General features: G+C 40.1%; 1 protein-coding gene across 10 annotated transcripts in view; it reads left to right on the top strand.

Moving 5' to 3' along the window:
• The window catches only part of ADAMTS6 (ADAM metallopeptidase with thrombospondin type 1 motif 6), a 329,021-nt gene extending 310,094 nt beyond the window's left edge, over window positions 1-18,927 (top strand). For 9 of the 10 annotated variants that reach the window (XM_062212084.1, XM_062212085.1, XM_062212088.1 and 6 more), the window contains 2 exons: window positions 2,674-2,830; window positions 15,731-18,927. In XM_062212084.1, coding sequence (XP_062068068.1) covers window positions 2,674-2,830; window positions 15,731-15,840 — 267 coding nt within the window. In that variant the 3' untranslated portion in view covers window positions 15,841-18,927. Of the gene's footprint in view, window positions 1-2,673; window positions 2,831-15,730 lie in introns of those variants that run through there. The other variant, XM_062212092.1, reaches the window with a different exon arrangement.
• Window positions 18,928-19,135: the final 208 nt, after the last annotated feature.

Raw genomic sequence — 19,135 nt, 5'->3', positions numbered from 1 at the left:
AAATAAATCATAATAATAGCATATAATTATGCCAGTATGATGTTGTTTGTTCTCTGGACCTGCCATGACCTATTAAAAGTGGCATTTTAGAAGTAGTTACCAAAATTCTGGCCAAAATGCAATTCTGCTGGAGTGTAGCAGTATCGATAAACCTCTTTAGGCAAACAAATACACTTGCTCTATGTTCAGCCCTGGGGAGACAAAAGAAGATGAACATGAAATAATAATTTATAGCTCTATAGCAATAATTGGTTTAGTTTACAAAATGCTCATATGGAATCCACTTGATAAGGTTAAACATTGCACGCAATAAGTGTCAAAATGTAGAATGTGACTGTAGTTTCACAATAATAATTATTTCTATACTAAATAGTTTCACAATTATAATTAATACTATATTAAAGAATATGCATTGACATGCTTTAATGATTTTTATTTTAAGCCAGATAGGTATTTGCTTCCTTATATATTCTTTGTTGCAACGCAATATTATATAAAGATCAAAGAAAAGTTTTGTGTAGTAGTAGTTTGACCAAATTTACAATTGGCTATCTGAGATGATTTTTTTTTTTTTTTTGACAGAGGCAGAGTTAGACAGTGAGAGAGAGAGAGAGACAGAGAGAAAGGTCTTTCTTCTGATGGTTCACCCCCCAAATGGCTGCTACAGCCTGCGCGCTGCACTGATCGGAAGCCAGGAGTCAGATGCTTCCTCCTGGTCTCCCATGCGGGTGCAGGGCCCAAGCACTTGGGCCATCCTCCACTGCCTTCCTGGGCCACAGCAGAGAGCTGGCCTAGAAGAGGAGCAACTGGGACAGAATCAGTGTCCCAACTGGGACTAGAACCCCGGGGTGCCGGTGCCACAGGTGGAGGATTAGCCTAGTGAGCCGTGGCACTGGCCAAGATGATTGTTTTTAAATATCAAATAATTTTCCTCCCAACTACAGATTCAACACAGTTTTTTAAAACTCAAAATAATCAATGAAAATGAATTTTCTTTTTTTTTAAAAGGAATTATTTATTTACTTGAAAGGCAGAGTTACAGAGAGAGAGAGAGAGAAAGAGAGAGAGAGAGATCTTCCCCACCTGCTGGTTTACTCCCCAAAAGACCACAATGGCCAGGGCTGGGCCAAGCTGAAGCCGGGCGCAAAGAGCCTCCTCTGGGTCTCCCACATGTGTGCAGGGGCCTAAGGACTTGGGCCATCTTCCACTGCTTTCCTAGGTGCATTAGCAGGGAGCTGGAATCCAAAGTGGAGCAGCTGGGATTAGAACTGGTGCTCATATGGGATGCTGGCACTGCAGATGGTGGCTTAACATGCTGCTCCACAGCGCTGGCCCCAGAAATATATTTCAAATATGCCTTAATACATTTTGATAATGCATTTATCATTTTCTGTTAGAAAGTGGGAAAAGAAAAAATCTCTGAATATCTGAGTTCTGTGGGTGCTTTCAGAATTTTGCTTCTGTTTTTTTAAGCTGAGCAGGAGAAAAAGAGAGAGAGAGAGAAGAGGAGAGAGAGGGAGGGAGAAAGAGAGGAGAGAGAGAAAGAGCGAGCTCCTGTCCACGGGTTGACACCTAAATGCCCTGGTGGGGCTGGGCCAAGGCCAAAGCCAGGAGCCAGGAAAGCCAGGAACGCTATCCAGGTCTCTCACATGAGTGGCAGGAGCCCAGTTACTTAAGCTATCACCACTACCCACCAGGGTCTGCATTCACAGGAAGCTGAAGTCAGGAGCTGGAGCCAGGAATTGAGCCCAGGTACTCCAGTGTGGGACATGGGACAGGAGAGTTTTAACTGCTAGGCTAAACTTTTAGCCCATTCTGCTTTGAAAGTTTTTGTCGACAATCCAATGGGTCTTCAATGTATTTACATTTTAAGTGTCAGTAGCCCTGGTTTTTGCACCAGTTAGCTCCTCATATCTTTGATCCCAGATTTCAGTCTCCCTGGTATTGCGAGTGTTGGGCCCAAAGAACAGACCCAGCTCCCTTCTTTAGCCTGGACATCTGATTAGTCCCAGCTAAAACTAAGCCACTCAGAGGGTAATTTTAGCCTGGAAGTAACGGAACCCTGAGTAGATGAAGAAGGAGGAGGAGACATGCTAATTGGTTAACATCAGACCACTTCTCAAGTTTATGTGGCTGATAGTACCTAAGAAAGCTTGAAGTAGTTACTTAAACTCTTTCTTTCTCTCTCTCTCTTTTTTTTTAATTGAACCCATAAGGAGGCCCCACAACTGTATCAGCTGTTGTACTGAACTAATATTTTGGGCAGACACTGTATACCCCCATAGATCATCAGGTTATTTACCTTCTTACCCACAACAAACAGGAGCAATAGTGAAGCTTTAGCTCTAGGACCTCTAATTATCCTACTTGATCACAAGACTTTTCTTATTACACTCCTGCCAGAGTTTACCAACCTTCCCTGGAATCATTGGAATGATAGTCCAAGAAATCCCCAGCTACTGTCTTCTGGGAACTATATTGCTTCTATTTTCTATGGTAATAATATCCTTGAATTTCCAAATCCATTCTATGGTAAACCTAATAATACACATCTCAAAGAGGAACCACATATAAGCTCTAAAAGTTAGTATGTGTGGTATTTGAAATAGTATCTCTTACGTTCTGAAAATTATTGAGATCCACATTATGTTTCTCTGTGTTTTTTGGATTTAGTGTTCTGCTCAGTGTGGCCTTGGACAGCAAATGCGAACTGTGCAGTGTCTCTCCTACACTGGACAGGCGTCTAGCGACTGTCCAGAAACTTCCCGGCCTCCATCGATGCAGCAGTGTGAAAGCAAATGTGACAGTACCCCCATTTCCAACACTGAAGGTGAGTTTTCCATGGAGAAAGGGACTGTGGTTTTTACAGACTCACCTATACTGTTCCCAACATTTTCAAAGTCCCATAAACACCCCCGTTGTATTATAGTTTGCATAAAGTATTTGTGAAAGTTGCTTACACACATCTATAATATTTTCCATGATTCTGAATAACTGACCTTATAAAGTCACTTATCCTCTCTAGAGGAAACTTTACTATCTATAAAATAAGAGATTAAAGTGGATAATCTCTAAGGTCACATCTAACCTAATATTCTGTATTTAATTTATACTAGAAATCTAGATGTGATTTCTAATGAACTACTCTTAAAAGTGAAAACTTCTGTTTTTTTTTATATGATAATGGATTTCAGTCACTGAGAAAATTAAATTCATGCTTATTATATGTATAATGAAAATACATATTTGAAACTATTTGTGTCATAAATGCAAATTTTTCTCATTATAGAAAAATAGTCTTTACATTTAAAAATTTTTTTTCTTTTTTTTACATATGGGAAGTTCCTTTATTAATGGCAGATGCCAGCCAAAATCCAAATTTTCATATTTAAACAAAATAATCCATAGGCATTCATTCAAAATTCCTTGAATGTTAGTATGTACAAGAAATTATCAGAAATGTAAAGACAAATATGGTTCAGTCTGCAAGTTCAGACTACCTTCTTATATGAAATACATGCACATGAGGTATATCTGAAGCCATGAGTTTAAGTTATGTAAGAAATCCAGTTTTAAGGCCCTGCTTTTAAAAAAATAATGAATATAATATTCAAATAATTTGTTAATATTTTTCATATGAAAATCATGTACTCGTAAACCAATTCAAAAAGCTTTTTTTTCCATTTTCATCAGATCTATACAGTATGAAGGGTGTTTAAATTATATTTACTATTCTTAAATGTTTCCTTGGGCATTTTGTTTAGGGACGGTGGTTAGCATCTCCTAGGTTAGTGCACAGAGACATCGCGTCTTTGCACCTGGCCTGCTTTTTATATCTGAGCCTCAGCACAATACATGTAGTTTCCATGTACTTTACTCTTCCAAAGAAGCATAGCTTTATCCTACATTAATTCAAAGTCACACTTTGATTTGCAAAATCTGTGTCTCTGATACCATCTACTTTTGTTTTGCCTCTTTGGTAAGGGACTCTCTGAAAATCCAGCTTTCCCTCTCTTAAGAAGGGCTCAAAATCCATGACAAACAGGAATTTTTTTTTTTTTTTAGAAAAGACATATCTTTTAAATGAAATAAATGAAAAAAAAATTTAGAGCTTAGTGATCTAACTAAAAATATCTCTGTTTCATAAGACTGTAACAAGTACCTTTTAGCCATTATAAATTATTAGCAACATTGGTTTGGAGGTCTGTTTTTCTTTCAGAGCTGGAACAAAAGGTATAAGTGGGAAAGAGGCTATATAATGGTCATATTAAAATAATCTATGTTGGATGCTACATTAGACCCATTAGGTATACTGCCTTATTGCCCTCATATACATAAATAATTCATTTCTCTCTATATATTTGTGTGTATGTGTGTGTTATATAATCCTAAAAATGGTCTTCTGAGAGTTGGAATTACTGAAGCATAGATATGGATAGTGACCTGCCTAAATTACAAAGCTATTAGGAAATAATAGAGTCAATATTTGAACTCAGACTTGGCAGAGCCCATGGGTGTGTCAATTTCAACTACATTTACATGCTATTCTTTTTTTTTTTTTTAAGATTTATTTATTTATTTGCAAGTCAGAGTTACACAGAGAGAGGAGAGGCAGAGAGAGTGAGAGAGAGAGAGAGAGATCTTCCATCCACTGGTTCACTCCCCAATTGGCTGTGACAGCCGGAGCTGCGCCGATCCGAAGCTAGGAGCCAGGAGCCTCTTTCAGGTCTCCCACGCAGGTACAGGGGCCCAAGGACTAGGGCCATTTTCCACTGCTTTCCCAGGCCATAGCAGAGACATGCTATTCTTTTTTTTTTTTTTTTTTTTGACAGGCAGAGTTAGACAGTGAGAGAGACAGAGAGAAAGGGTCTTCCTTCCGTTGGTTCAGCCCCCAAATGGCCACTTCGGCCGGCACACTGCACTGATGGGAAGCCAGGAGCCAGATGCTTCCTCCTGGTCTCCCATGCGGGTGCAAGGCCCAAGCACTTGGGCCATCCTCCACTGCCCTCCCAGGCCAAAGAAGAGAGCTGGACTGGAAGAGGAGCAACCAGGACAGAACCAGCACCCCAACTGGGACTAGAACCCAGAATGCCGGCGCCGCAGGCAGAGGATTAGCCTAGTGAGCCGCGGCGCCAGCCGGAGACATTCTATTCTTAATTCAGTCTTTAAACTGGCGTATTTTGAGATGAAAACAGAGCTTCTGGTTATGAAGTAATGATCCTCTGGTATGTGTGTCAGCCTCATTAAATAGATTAAGCCTTTAGTCATTCCTGAAAGAATTGACTTTTGACATGCCCACAACAATTTATATATTGAAGTTCAGAATGTCATTTTACATAATTTCAATAAATTCTTCAAAAGCATCTCTATAGTGAATAATTACTGTACATAAAACTTTGTAGCTGAAGATGGAATATTATTTTCAAAGTGGGCAGACCATCATTTGCAACTGTACTTATTTCTGCCTTAAAAAATTGTTTTAAAATTGATAGTTGTTAATCTGAAAGTTTTGGATTATTTGTAGAAATATCTCATGGTCATTTCATCTGCCGGGCTAAATCATTTGTTAATATTAATCTGAAGTTAGAAGTTAAGACAATATTTTTAGACTTCTCAGTAAAGAAGGAAACTTTTAGGAAATTATTAATTCTGCAGAATATGACTAATGTTAGAATTGTTATTACCTAAAGCAGTTGACTCATTGAAAAGGAAGAGAATCACCCTCCTACAAAATTGGATTTGAAGTACAAACAACATGTCTGTCCTAACTATTTAATGTTCTCCTTAACTTCCCAGTTGCATATATGAAATTGATTTAAATGCCTGAAGTTACTTGTTAATTTAATTGGCAGCTAATTATTGAGTTCTTCCTGTGGCCAACCTCTGCTTTTCCTTATGGAAAATTCAAATACATTAATAAGTTCGTAAGCTTTCAAAGAAAACACTTACATAAGAATTAAAAACAATTATTTTTAATTTGAAAGTGGAAGATGGAATGTGTTTATGTGGAGCTGTTTATGCAAGGGCTAATGGACTTCAAATGATGGACTGATGACTTCACTAGTTTTGAACAAGGCAAACTTCATGGACTAAGTGATCTGTATTGGAGCATGGCATTGGAAGAGCCCAGTTTGTAGCCTGGGTAAAGTAGAGAAAACATTTGAGCTTAATCCTAAGTGTCCTCCACCACATAGATTTTATTTATTTATTTGAAAGGCAGAGAGAGAGAGAGAGAGAGAGGGAGGGAGAGAGAGAGAGAGAGAGGGAGAGAGAGAGAGAGAGATCTTCCATCCCTGGTTCTTTCCCAAAATGGCTGCAATGGCCTGAGCTGGGCCGATCCAAAACCAGGAGACAGGAGCTTCATCTAGGTCTCCCACGTGAGTGGAGGGGCCCACATACTTGGATCATCTTCCACTGCTTTTCTAGGCACATTAGCAGGGAGTTGGATCACAAGTGGAACAGCTAGGACTTGAACCGGTACCCATATAGGGTGCCACTGTGGAGGCTTTACCCATTATGAAATAGTGCCAGTCCCAAACATATAGATATTTAATAATCAGATAACATGGTTATAAAAGAGATGAAGCCCTTGCATGAAAATAATGCAAGAGTGGCCCAAGTGCTTGGGCCCTGCACCGCATGGGAGACCAGGAAGAAGCACCTGGCTTCTGGCTTCGGATCGGTGCAGTGCCAGCCGCAGTGGCCATTTGGGGAGTGAACCAACGAAAGGAAGACCTTTCTCTCTGTTTCTCTCTCTCACTGTCTATAACTCTACCTGTCAAATAAAAGAAAGAAAGAAAGAGAGAGAGAGAGAGAGAGAGAGAGAGGAAGGAAGGAAGGAAGGAAGGAAGGAAGGAAGGAAGGAAGGAAGGAAAAGAAACTAGAAGAGGATTCTCCTTTCCCCAGTAGAATCATGTTCCTGTGACTCATGGTTCAGGGCTACTGAAACGCCGGCTCAGCTGAACCCAAGACAGTGCAATCCAGAGAGACTGCCTGGGATCTAGAATAGAGTCTTTCAGTTGAGTATCTATGAGTGAAATATGTCACAAATAGAATTGTGAGGATTTTTTTAACTACCAAGGTTTTGGTAACACCTTCTCCACCTAACATTTTATTATGGAAATAATCAAAAAGTTTCAAACATGCAGCAAAATGAAAAGAATTTCACCATGGACACTCATGTCATTAACATTTCATTGAATTTGCTTTACACATGTTTATCCACTTACCCATCCCTTAAGGTTATGGTGTTTAAGTTAACATGCTGCATTCATTTAACCATTAACTCATTTTCTTAGCAAACGTACTTACTGTGTGCAAGGCACTGAGACTATAATACAACAAGGTTACATCCTTATAGGGAAGAGTATAATTTGGTTGAAATGGAAACATGTAAACTAATAATTTTCACCATGTGGGCACTATTGTGATGGGTAGAAGAAGCTACCCTAAGTGCACAGAGCAGTAGGTGATCAGCAGAAGCATCACAGAGAAAGAAAGCTTGACCTAGGCACTGGGAAACAGTTTACCAAGAAGGCATTCCTGGCAGAGGGTGAAGATATTCTGTCATGGGGGCATGCATGTGCCTCACTCTGGCTGCAGTGGGTTGTCAGACGAGCAGGCAGTGGAGATGGGGCCACAAAGGTACAGACAGGAACTTGATTTTTGATGATCCTATATATAACAGAAGGAAATTAGAACTTTATGGATTGTAAGGACCAAGTGAAGGAACTTGGGAAGTGACATGTTCAGGATAGCAGGAGTGTAAAGGTGCAGACAGAGAGCAGCCTTGTGTGCAAGGTGAACTGGAAAGGTGTTCTCAGAGTCCAGGCCAGAAATGAAGAAGGCTTGAACTAAGGTTAATATTATAATGATGACATGGAGGATGGTGAAATGGGAAAAATTAAAGTGGGAAACAGTAAAATTAATCTGATGAACAGTTAGTCATGCAAATGAGAGATGCAGAGGTGTTTAGGATGATTCCAAAGTTTCAGATTTAAGTAAGATTACCAGTAATCATGCTATGAAATTCATACATCAGTAGAAAAGGTAAATACCTTAGTCCCTCCTGAAGCCATAATAAAATAGAATTTAAGTAAAATAACAGACAATAAAGTAAATGGAGACTGAAGAAATGGATGGAGGTTAGGGCAACAAAAAAAAGGGGGGGGGGAGTTGTAAGAGAAAGAAAATCAGAGATAGGACATCAAGAAATTAAAGTGATGAGAGGGAAGAGGAGAAGAGACACAATTTGCTGTACTCAACATCTGCTTTCAGTTGTTTGGTCTTTGTTTTTGTCTGAAAGCTTCAACAAAGGGTTAAAGCATTATATATGTGATCTTGACAGACTGCCGCTGATGAGAGTAACATTACGGTGCTGCAGAGTGAATTATAGATATGCTGGGTACCACTGTATTTGAAATACTACACAGAATAATTTTTCAAGGTGCATATGGCAACTGGGACTAGCTTTCTCAAGCTCACCTGAAATTCTATCCAAAATGCCATTTTATTCATCTTTCATGCACTTTCGAATTCTCTTATAGTTTATGTGGTAAGTCTTTTCAGTTTCTCAATAGCACAAGGCACTCTGTCATTTAGTATTTATTGCTGTGAGGTAATGAGTCATGGTGTGCCATGAGCTGGTAACCAACCCAGGAAAGGTGTGGTTAGTGTACACTGGTTTACTGGCCCAGGAAGTCTAATGGTAGCTTTGGTGGGCCACAGTCTCTCTCATGTAAACAACTCTGGGAATGCCAAGGCAACTCCCAAAATCTTATAGCAAGGTCAATGGAACAAAACAGCTACAGAATTTAAATTTTATTGTGCAATCTTATGTATTAAAATCAGGGAAGGGAATAATGGAGGGCATTTGAAGACTGATTTCCAGGAGGTGAGAAGGCAGTTTTTCCTTTGCCACTTCAGAGAGTTCATAATCCATTTAGCATTCAGGTTCACATTCCTGGCTGTCTGGTTGGAGGGAACCATGGATTTGGGTTGGGACAACAGTAGTTTGAGGTTGAATGGGGTAGCATCTGGAGAATAAGAGAAGACTGAATAAAAAGAAACTAAGAAAACAAAGAGATAAAAGAATGGTTTAGTCTATGGTAAGATGAAAACCAGGAAGCAGGCGTCTGGTATAGAGGTTAAGGTGCCATTTAAAACACCCACATCCCACATTGGAATGCCTAGGTTTGAGTTCTGGTACTGCTCCTAATTCCAGCTTCCTGCTAATGCCCACCCTTGGACACAGCAGATGATAGCTCAAGCAGTTGGGTCCTTGCTACCCATATGCAAGAACTGAGCTGAGTTTCTGGCTTCCAGCTTTGGCCTAGCCTAGCCTTTGGCCATAGTGACCATCTGGGGAGTAAGCCAGCAGATGGAAGATATCTTCCTTCCTTCCTTCCTTCCTTCCTTCCTTCCTTCCTTCCTTCCTGTCTCCTTCTCTCTCTTCACTACTCTTTTCCTCCCTCCCTACCTCCCTCCCTCCTTTTCTTCCTTCTTTCTTTCCTCTGTCCCCATCTCTGTCTCCCCCTCCCCCCATAATTCTCTCCCTCTGCCTTTAAAATAAGTAAAATACAAAAAAAAAAAAAAAAAAAAAAAAGCTTTAAATGATTAAATCAGAACAAAGTTCCATAACTGATCATCTTGTTTCTGGGATGAAAAGAAGTCCATAGACTGTTCCCATTGCAATGAATAATGTTAAATTCCCAAGCGAAACACCATCTCATCCTTTTCTTGTCTGAATATGTAACATATTAAGCTGAAGTACAACTTTATCAGGAAAAGTACAGTGAGTGCACACATGTGCACCTCCTATACTACACACGCACATGCACAGCCTTTGCCATCTCACTTCTCACCAGGCTCTGTATTTACAGGGTACTTTGTCAGAATCACAGCTGTTTATGCTTTTTTAATCCAAAAGATAGACTCTGAGGTAATTAAGTCATAATTCTCCACTTAACTCTGTTCTTCTGAATCTCATAAAGAGCTTTCAGGCTCAGAGAGTATGAATTCTCTCAAAAAAGATGAAGGATCCAGCCTGGTTCTGGTTGTGGAGGGATCTGACCCTGAGTAGCCCAGTTCCCTTTAATGATATGATGTAGACAAATTTTGCAACATTTGATGAAATAAATAAAAGAGTACTGCATCTGAGGAGTTGTTTTTGTATTCCTTGGACTAAATCACAATGAATCTGAATCCAGTTGTATCCTAATAAGCCTATGTTCAATGTGAATTTTTGAAAACATGTCTTTTAGGTTAGGGTTTTGAAAGATTAAAGCACCTGGAGAAAAAGCTCATTGGAGTATCAATAATAAGTATATTCATGTGTTGTCTATGAAACAAGCTGCCTAATGTTATCTTTCAACTCTACCAAAACTGAAATTACCCATAAGAACTACTACAGCATACCTGGCAAGTTACTTAAGATTCTAATAATGGATCCAGTCCACATCCCAGGGCCTAGGGCCTGGCTTTTGCCCTTGACGTGTTCCCAAGTCTCCCTGAGAAGAATTATGGAATACTCCTTAAATTGTCATTTCTAGAAATCTCTGGCCTTGGGGAAGGTACAACTATTTTTTTCAGGGATGTGAAACGTGAAAAGAAAGGAGAATAGTTAGGTCCACAAAATGTCTCCTAGAAACCACACAGTGAGGACTTCTTACTTCTGATATCTTGATGAGGAAAAAAGGTAGAAAACATGCTTGTTCTACTCCCAGGAGAGTACTTGCAGGTACATGATGATGTTGGAAGAGTAAATCGGGCTGCTTCACTTTAAAATCCTTGACCCCCTGGCTTAGATTGTACCACTTAATGAGCAGTCAGTATGAGTGTATCTTCATGAAGAAAATCTGATAGTAAAGACCAACCCTCGAAACACATCATCTACAGTGTTTATGTTACAACAAAATGTTACAACAAAGAAGTTTCTCCTAAACCAGAAGATTCCATATAGATTTCCTACTATTGTTTATTTGCAGATAATTTACTGCTTGAATATAGAGAAACTTTTAATTTTTAAATATTTTAAGTATTAGCTAGGAATCAAGGATAACTGCAGATCATGCAAAAATCAGAACACAACATTTGTGCCATAGTGTTGATTTCAACTGGAAAATATAGTTTAATCCATGTATTTCCCAAAATGATTTTTCTCACAAGAGAAGATTGGATTTTGTATTGGCTCAAGAGTAGAAGGGAGAAGATTATTTCATAATTTCAATGGATGTTGAGGATGAGGCAGAGTAATGAAGTGATTAAGTTTTATAATAAGGCCTCTTAACTGCATTGGTATTATGTCAATGAGTCAATCCAAGAGCACAACAGACCAATCTTCTCTAGTTAAGATGAAAGTGGCAGTTGGGTTGAATGCACCAATAAAATTTAAAACTGTACTAATATTTTGAAGATTACATTCAGCTTCCTATAATAATGGGGATTTAAAACTCTTTGTGTTGAAATCATGTTTTCAGTTAGATAGCTTTATAAAATTCAAATAGAAGGATATAGCAAAGAAAATTCAGAGAAGGTGTCATTCAGGCTGTTTTATTTTACTTTTAATTTTTTAAAAAAAGGTTTTATTTGTTTATTTGAACTCCACAGTTACAGAGGGAGAGAGAGAGAGAGAAAGAGAGAGAGATCTTCCATCAACTAGTTCACTCCTCAAATGGCTACAACAGCAGAGAGCTGGGCAAGGCCAAAGCCAGGAACTTCTTCTGGGTGCAGGGGCCCAGAGATTTGGACCATCCTCCACTGCTTTCTCAGGCTTACTAGCAGGGAGCTAGATCTGAAGTGGCGCAGCAAGAACATTGAACCCTTGCCCACATGAGATGCTGGTACTGCAGTCAGCAGCCACAGCACCAGGCTATTGTAAATGCCTATAATCTAGAAATCTCCTTTTTTAAAAAAACATTTTCCCCTTCTCTAAGGATGCAGAGCCAATTCAGGAAAAAAAAAAAAAAAAAAAAAAGACCTGACTATGATGCCTCACAAGTTGGCTTATCTGTGTTGCCTCAAGAATACAAAGTCATAGACAAGCAGAAACTGTTTGCAGTTAGAGACCAGGAATACTACCAAAGTAGAGTGGCTTTGGAGTCAGACAAATCTGAGTTCCAATCCCAGTTCATAGACCAACTAGCTATGTGACCCAGTATGTGTTTCAGCAGCTTTCTGAGCTTAAGTTCTATGTACAGCCGACTTGAAATAATGAAATGTAAAAATATATAGAAACTGTCTATATTATACCTGACACAGAGAGGGATGCTTGGCAAATTATTTTTTTAGTGCTGCAGTTACTAAGTTAAGTCCTTACAGAGTTAAAAAAAAAATCAGAGAATTAAAAATAAGCCATGGTTGACCTTTGGTGAATAGATTTTTATCAGTCAAAAGATTTATTTAACTGATTCTTCCAGTCAGGGCAGTTCCTAGAAGGCAAAACAGAGAGAGTAGGAAGTGGCTCTTCCACACAGCCCATCCTTCTTGGAAGCGCCCACAGTCCATCGAGGCTGAGTGTCCTTCTACAGCCTAGGAGTCTCTAATTCAGAATCTCCTCAAGGCCTGTGTTCTGAGTTTTGTCAGTCCTGGATCTTTCCCCACCCCGTCACTATCACAATGTACCTGCTCTTTCTATACAAACATGTCACCCTTCTGAGGGCTTGTCTCTCTTCATTTTAATGGGGATGCCAGAGAAGCAACACAGACTGGTTGTTCCCAGAGGCAGATGTTTCGGTGGTAACATTTTCCCTGATGATGGAAGAGTAATGAGAGTTAATAAACTGAGCCAAGAGCCACAGCGCGTGCTTCGTACGCGTGCCCTCACGCAAGCCTCACGGCATCCTATCAGAAGGCCTCTTCGCGGTCTCCATTTTAGAGATGAAGAGTCTGAGGCAGAGAAGTGCAGTGACGCGGCACAGGACAAACGGTGCCGGGAGAGGCAGAGCCAGAATGCCTCTCCAGCTCCACCTGACGACAGATCTCCACTCTAGTGACCGAGTTGTGCTGCTCTGCTGCCGCAGGCCAGGGGACACGCATCATCTGTCTCCCTCCCTCAGCCTGACCCTGCTTCCAGGACCCAAACAGCTTCCTGCTTTTACCCAACTTTGTTGGGCACTATGGGTATGAGGAATGTCAGGGAGGGTCACCCTGGCCGCTGGCCTCCAGCCCATCCCTAAGCTAGGCTGAGTACTGCCTGTGGATGAGGCCTGTGCAGAGAATCTCATTTCTAGCACCGACTTAAGAAACAATCTCCAGCTCTATTTGTAATAGCCTGAAGGTTGACGGGGGGAGGGGAGCAGTAGGTGGAGATAGAAGCAATTTTCAAACACTATTTCATTCCCTATAGGTTACTATTTTATCAGATCCTGAAGTTTAAATCGAAAAGAAAAATCTGAATGTGCTTGTATTGTCATAAAGTTAATAAACAGTAAAGCTAGGATTAAATCCAGGCAGTCTGGCTTCTAATTTTATTTCCTTGTACTATTAAAACAACCATTCCTCTTCTATCTGTTTATCAACTAAATCATTTTTATGTTTTGGCAAAGAAGGTCAAAGCTAAATCTTATATTGTATTTTAAGCAGTACCGCTAGTCCCTGTTGCAGAGTACAAGAGTGGTTGCCCCATAAGGAGGGCAATTTATTTTGTTTTGTAGAAGAATCATTTATTTATCTATTTGAAAGAGTGACAGGGAAAGAGAGAGAGAGAGAGGTATCTTCCATCCACTGGTTCATTCCCCTAAATGCCTGCAACAGCCAGGGTTAAGCCAGACCACAGCCAGGAGCAAGAAACTGCATCTGGTTCTCCCACAAAGGTGGCAGGAACCAAAATACTTGGGCTATCACCTGCTACCTCCCAAGCACATTATCAGGAAGCTGGATCAGAAGCAGAGGCAAGACTGCACCCCAGGCACTATGACGTGGGGTGCAGGCATCCCCAGCATCAGCTTAACTGCTGCACCGCAGTGCCCATGTGGCCCAAGGAAGGTGATTTGGAATCAAAGGTGAGGGACAGTACTTGAACAGAGTTATGCTTTTCTCATCATTTTAATGATTATATTATCCTGACAATGTGTCCCTCTTGGTAACAATGATCAATTTTTTCTCACAAAAATATTTTCAGTCTAAACTTTTTGTGGTACTTTTATTGGTCATGACTCTTTGAGCTGAAAAGAAAAAAAAAATACCAGGTGACCTCCAAATTAAAATATATGGATGTCTTTTCAACTCATATTCAAACGTGATCCACCAAATACCATCTGATTCCTTTTTTATTTTTTGGTGCAAAGTTTAAAGACTTTTTCTTGCCCTTCCTACTTTCAGCTGAAAATCAAATTGCCTGTGAAAAATTTCTATTCCAATTTCTAACTATTTTTCTCTTTGTCAGTCAAATCAAGAGTGAGAAAGTTTGGTGGTGGCAGAGCTTATGTTCTCAGAGGATTTGGGAGTTCCATGTCCAAATTTTAAGACTTTCATTGAAAGAGCCTTTAAAATGAATGAGATCTGTAAGACTGTTACCTTACTTTTCAATTGTAAGAATTGGACATTTTCCCCAATTCTTTGCATGTAATTTCCCATTTGTATCATATTGATCATGTACTACATATTTGGTCTCTGAGAATTTTACTGAAGCCAGGAAAAAAACAAGCAAACAACAACAAACCCTCAGTTGTGTTATGCTGAACTTGTCCTAATTACCTAAAGCAATTTACCCAGAATGCTTCAGCATAACCACCTGGAAAACTGAGAGTGGAACTTTGGTTCTGGGAGGCATATGAAAATTTAATTACTAGGTTTACACAAAGTATTTTAAAATCCCCAGATAAAAGTGACCAGAATACTGGGGAAGGATATCATTATTAGCAGCAGTGGGATTATATGGCAGGGGCAAGGTTATTGAGAATCAAAGGCCCCAGGTCCCTCTTCTGTACAATGGCCCCTCAGTCCCACCTCTGTAACAGCCTCAAGGGGAGATGGGGAAACAATCATTTGTTCACCTTCTGGCTGCAAGAACTGTAAGACTGCAACTGTGGCAATTCCAGCACGGAAGAGAAAATACACATAGGAAAAAAGAAGGCCATGTCTCCCTTCCAAATTAAAAAAAGCCATTTCTACATGTTTCCATAACCCACAGACTGCTGCCATTTGAGGCCAACCCCTCAAAGGTTTCCTCTTCATCGACTGTAGTCGCTGAATCTAGGCCACTGTCAGCAATCCTTTTCATTCACGCAGGCCCATCCCCATGCCTCCCAGATGCAGAGGTTCTCGAGAGACATGTGTACTTTGGTATCAAACAATGAAACTCATGTTTGATTTTGGATAACCTTGCACTGCTGAATAAAATAACCCTTGAGAAAGAAGCAATAAAAGCGCTGTAAGAAAAATGACTCATGTTTCCAAGCTGTCTAAAGTGATCACTTATCCCAACAAATGGTAATTCTTTCAAGACACAGTGGGCATGCACCATACTTATAAAAGTCTGGAAGAAAAAAAAGCCTTGCAAACATTTAAAAAAAAATGTTGTGTTAAAATATATCAAAAGAATGTTTCTGGTAGGCTGTACCAGACAGGGTATGCCTAAAAACAAAAACAAAAACCACATGGATCTGGAAGCCAAGGTGGATGGCTCCGAAGGGGGGGGGGGGTCCTCACTGAACACCCAAGCACATTGGCTTGTTTGTGTACTTGGTTATGTGCCTCTAATTGTTTTCCATTGTTTGCCCCCATTCGTTAGAGTGCAAAGATGTGAACAAAGTGGCTTATTGCCCACTGGTGCTGAAGTTCAAGTTCTGCAGTCGAGCATACTTCAGACAGATGTGTTGTAAGACCTGCCAAGGACACTGACCCACAGAAAGCCAGAGAGAGAACCTTGTCATTTCATCGTGGAAATGCGTCCATCAAAGAGAGCCACCCAGAGGAAGAGGGTTGATGTCCTTGCAAATGCATTACCCTGTGGAAAACGTAACCACTGGTCAGCCCTCGCTGACAGGATTTCAATATTATTTTAACTTCTGTGAAGTGGGATTTATTGATCCAAAGTGCTGGACACGGTATTAGGAGGGAATGCCAGATTGGAGAGATCCAAACAACACGGGGAGACTTGCTTACTGTGGAATGTTTGTGTTCTTTCGAGTAAATCCAATAGCCTGTTTACCTCCGTGGACCATTAAGATAATTTTTATTATGGACTTAGCAATGACACTGAATCCATTTGTATTTAAAACTGTTTAAAATGTAGCTGTTATGACTTGGTCAACTATGGAAGTAAAGAAGATTCAGAATTCCTAAGTCATAGCTTAAAAATATTTACTATACTCTATCTCACTACAGCAGCGCCACAAACTTAAATTATAAAATGGGCTTTGAACTGTAACTTAAGGAGCAATTATAAATCAAAAGTAATGAGAGTTTGTATTATTTTTTCTTCATTTCACCTAATTTCCTTAGGAATAATCCCCCTGTTCTGAACACTGCTGTGAGCCATATATAAAACTATATTAAACTGAACAACAATGAGGGACTTAGTGTAAAGCAGTGCATCAGTTACCACAGCTGTGCGAGTCTATAAATTCAGTGCTAAAAGACTGTGGCCAACTTGCCATTGTGCAAGTGAAGCTGAGATTTCCATTAAAACTTTAAGAGAAAAACATTTCAATTTCATGCAGAAGCCAGACCTGGAGCATGGCTGAGATGAAGGCACCAGGCCCTCTGCTGCCATCACATAGGATGCCTTACTTCTTATTTGAGTCACCCCAACTCGCTGTGTTTACACCCTCACCAGGTACAGAGCAGCTCCTGCCCTGTTGTGTTGTTGCATGCGTGTTGTGCTTACCAAGATGATACCATGCAAAAGCTAGACTGGCTCGGTAACAACCAGACAGACCCTTTTGCAACTTGATGACAATTATGATGGGTTCCAGATGTCCTTTCTTTGATATGGTAGAAGGGCATTTATTTATATGAGAGCAAGTGTGTGTGTGTGCGGGCGCTTTTGAGTGTGTGGAAAGATGAGTGTGCTTCCACATAAACGTGCTATTTCTGAGTTTTAAAGGAGGCAAGGGATAACAACCAAAGAAGAAAGCTCGTGAAGACTAGAGATCAGAAAGCATACATTTTAAGTCATTCAACCAAGAATTTTGTATTATTTTTATGGATACTCTGAATGGCAACTAAATGTGAAACCCAGTGTCTTGGGCAAGTCAAATTCTAGAGTCACATCCACCTAAATTAAAATGTCTGGCTCATATTTTCCCTATCCTCGAGTTTTGCATCCTTCTCATCAGAAGGCTCAACAACAGTGTTGTTTTGAAAAGGGTACTTGTTTCTATAGATGTTTTGTACTAGAACACTTGTGGCTTGCAGCAGGTTCCTGAGGAATGTGCTTTGTGTCCAACATGCCTCCTTTATTGTACACATGTGCGCTCGGTGAACACGCCAACTCTACAGCTCAAAACTAAATGGCTGCTTGGTAGAGATGATACCTGCAGTAAAGAAAAGGTTTTGCTCAAGCCCTTCATCTGCTCTGAACCACACCTCAGTGTGTCAAATGTGTCATATGCACTGCAACCTAATGTGGATGACTCGTTTGTTTTGTTTTTTTCTGAAAGGTAGAGAGCCTCTCAGACACCAAAAAACAACCTAAATTCACACAGGTTTGCTGCGGATGGTTGGCACGGGCTGCTTCCTCCACGCTCAGTCGCGACTATACCTGGCTTCTCTCTCAGTACCATGGTTCCCGTCCCTGAGCTTTACAGAGAGAGAGAGAGCGAGCAAGCGAGCTGTTGATGAAGAAGCATGTTGCCAGAGCCCCATCTATGCTCCCTTAGCAGACCAGCCCCAGTGCCATCTTAGCCATTCAGTGAAGGGAAGGCAGCCCACGGGTGGCAGGGCCTGAATTCTTGTGCTCCTTTAAAAAAAAAAATTAACTTGGTGCTAATGTGCTGGTGAAATTAAATAAAGGGTAGATGATTTCTGTAGTAGATTAAGCATAGGTTTGCTATCACGAGCTGATTTTCTCCAAGATAACTACCAGCTTATATTTTTATTTCAAAAAGACTTCTGACTCTATTGACTAAAGGCTACATTTTGCCTGGGGCCTGACCTTGCAAGGGCTTGTGTACTGTGCAGAGCCTCTGGGATGTGCACCAGCACTGAGGGCAGAATGCCAAGAGCTCCCCCTGAGGCACCTCAGACTACCTTTCAAGAGGGAACCAAGCACAGAATGTACCAGGCTTAAACTTTTTAAATAAGCCATGAACATGGACCTGAGTAGGTTAATATATGTGTGTATGTGTGTGCATGCGTGTGTGTGTATATATACACACACATATATTGCACAGCACATTTCACTACATTGCCACTCTAGCCACCAGCATGGCTACATGATGCTTTATTCCTAAGCAATAACAATAGGATTCTCCATGGAAGCTGGGCCACCAAGGTAGGCTCTCCAAAAGTAAGGAACTGTACAGACCACTTAGGGAACCCCAGGTACCCCACGGTGCCCCACGCCTGGGAGCAGTATCTGCCACTGGTGTAAAGGACTACCAAAAACAGAAAAGGTAAAATGTACCCAAATGATTAAACTCCTTGAAATATATATGACTTCCAAACAGTCCACTTCATTAGGAACTTTTTTATTTGAGTGAATGTCACATAGGTATCCTTAATAATACAGAACAAAATTACTTTTGTATTATTGTGATTAGTTGTTGCTTATTATTTTATACTCAGTATTAATGTGGTACACTGTTACTTTTTTTGCTTTTGTAAATTATATTCTAATTTATTGCCATGTTTCCTAACACTTGTCCTACATCCATTCTCCTGCTTGTAATGAAAATGAAAAAGTCATTGTAACACTTGATGGAGTGAAATTCCACACCAGGCACAGATTTTTTTTTTGACATAGACAATTTAGTAAAAATAAAAATTCAGCTTATAATAATGATTCAGATGGAAGTTGTCTGTTTCCTGAAAAGTTCATGTTAAACTTGCAGTATAAGAAATCTATGCTTTGGGATATCATACCTGTATTATCTGAATTATCTAGGAAGTATCAGGATCAAGAGAATTTGTCACATCCTTCTTACCCTTCTCAGAGAGTACATCTATTTGTACACATTTTAGTCTTGTCTAC

The sequence above is a fragment of the Lepus europaeus genome, chromosome 15 (assembly GCF_033115175.1).
Source record: "Lepus europaeus isolate LE1 chromosome 15, mLepTim1.pri, whole genome shotgun sequence".
NCBI classification, from domain to species: Eukaryota; Metazoa; Chordata; class Mammalia; order Lagomorpha; family Leporidae; genus Lepus; species Lepus europaeus.
The sequence above is the reverse complement of the archived record's forward strand: the minus strand, read 5'-3'. Positions and strand labels throughout refer to the sequence as shown.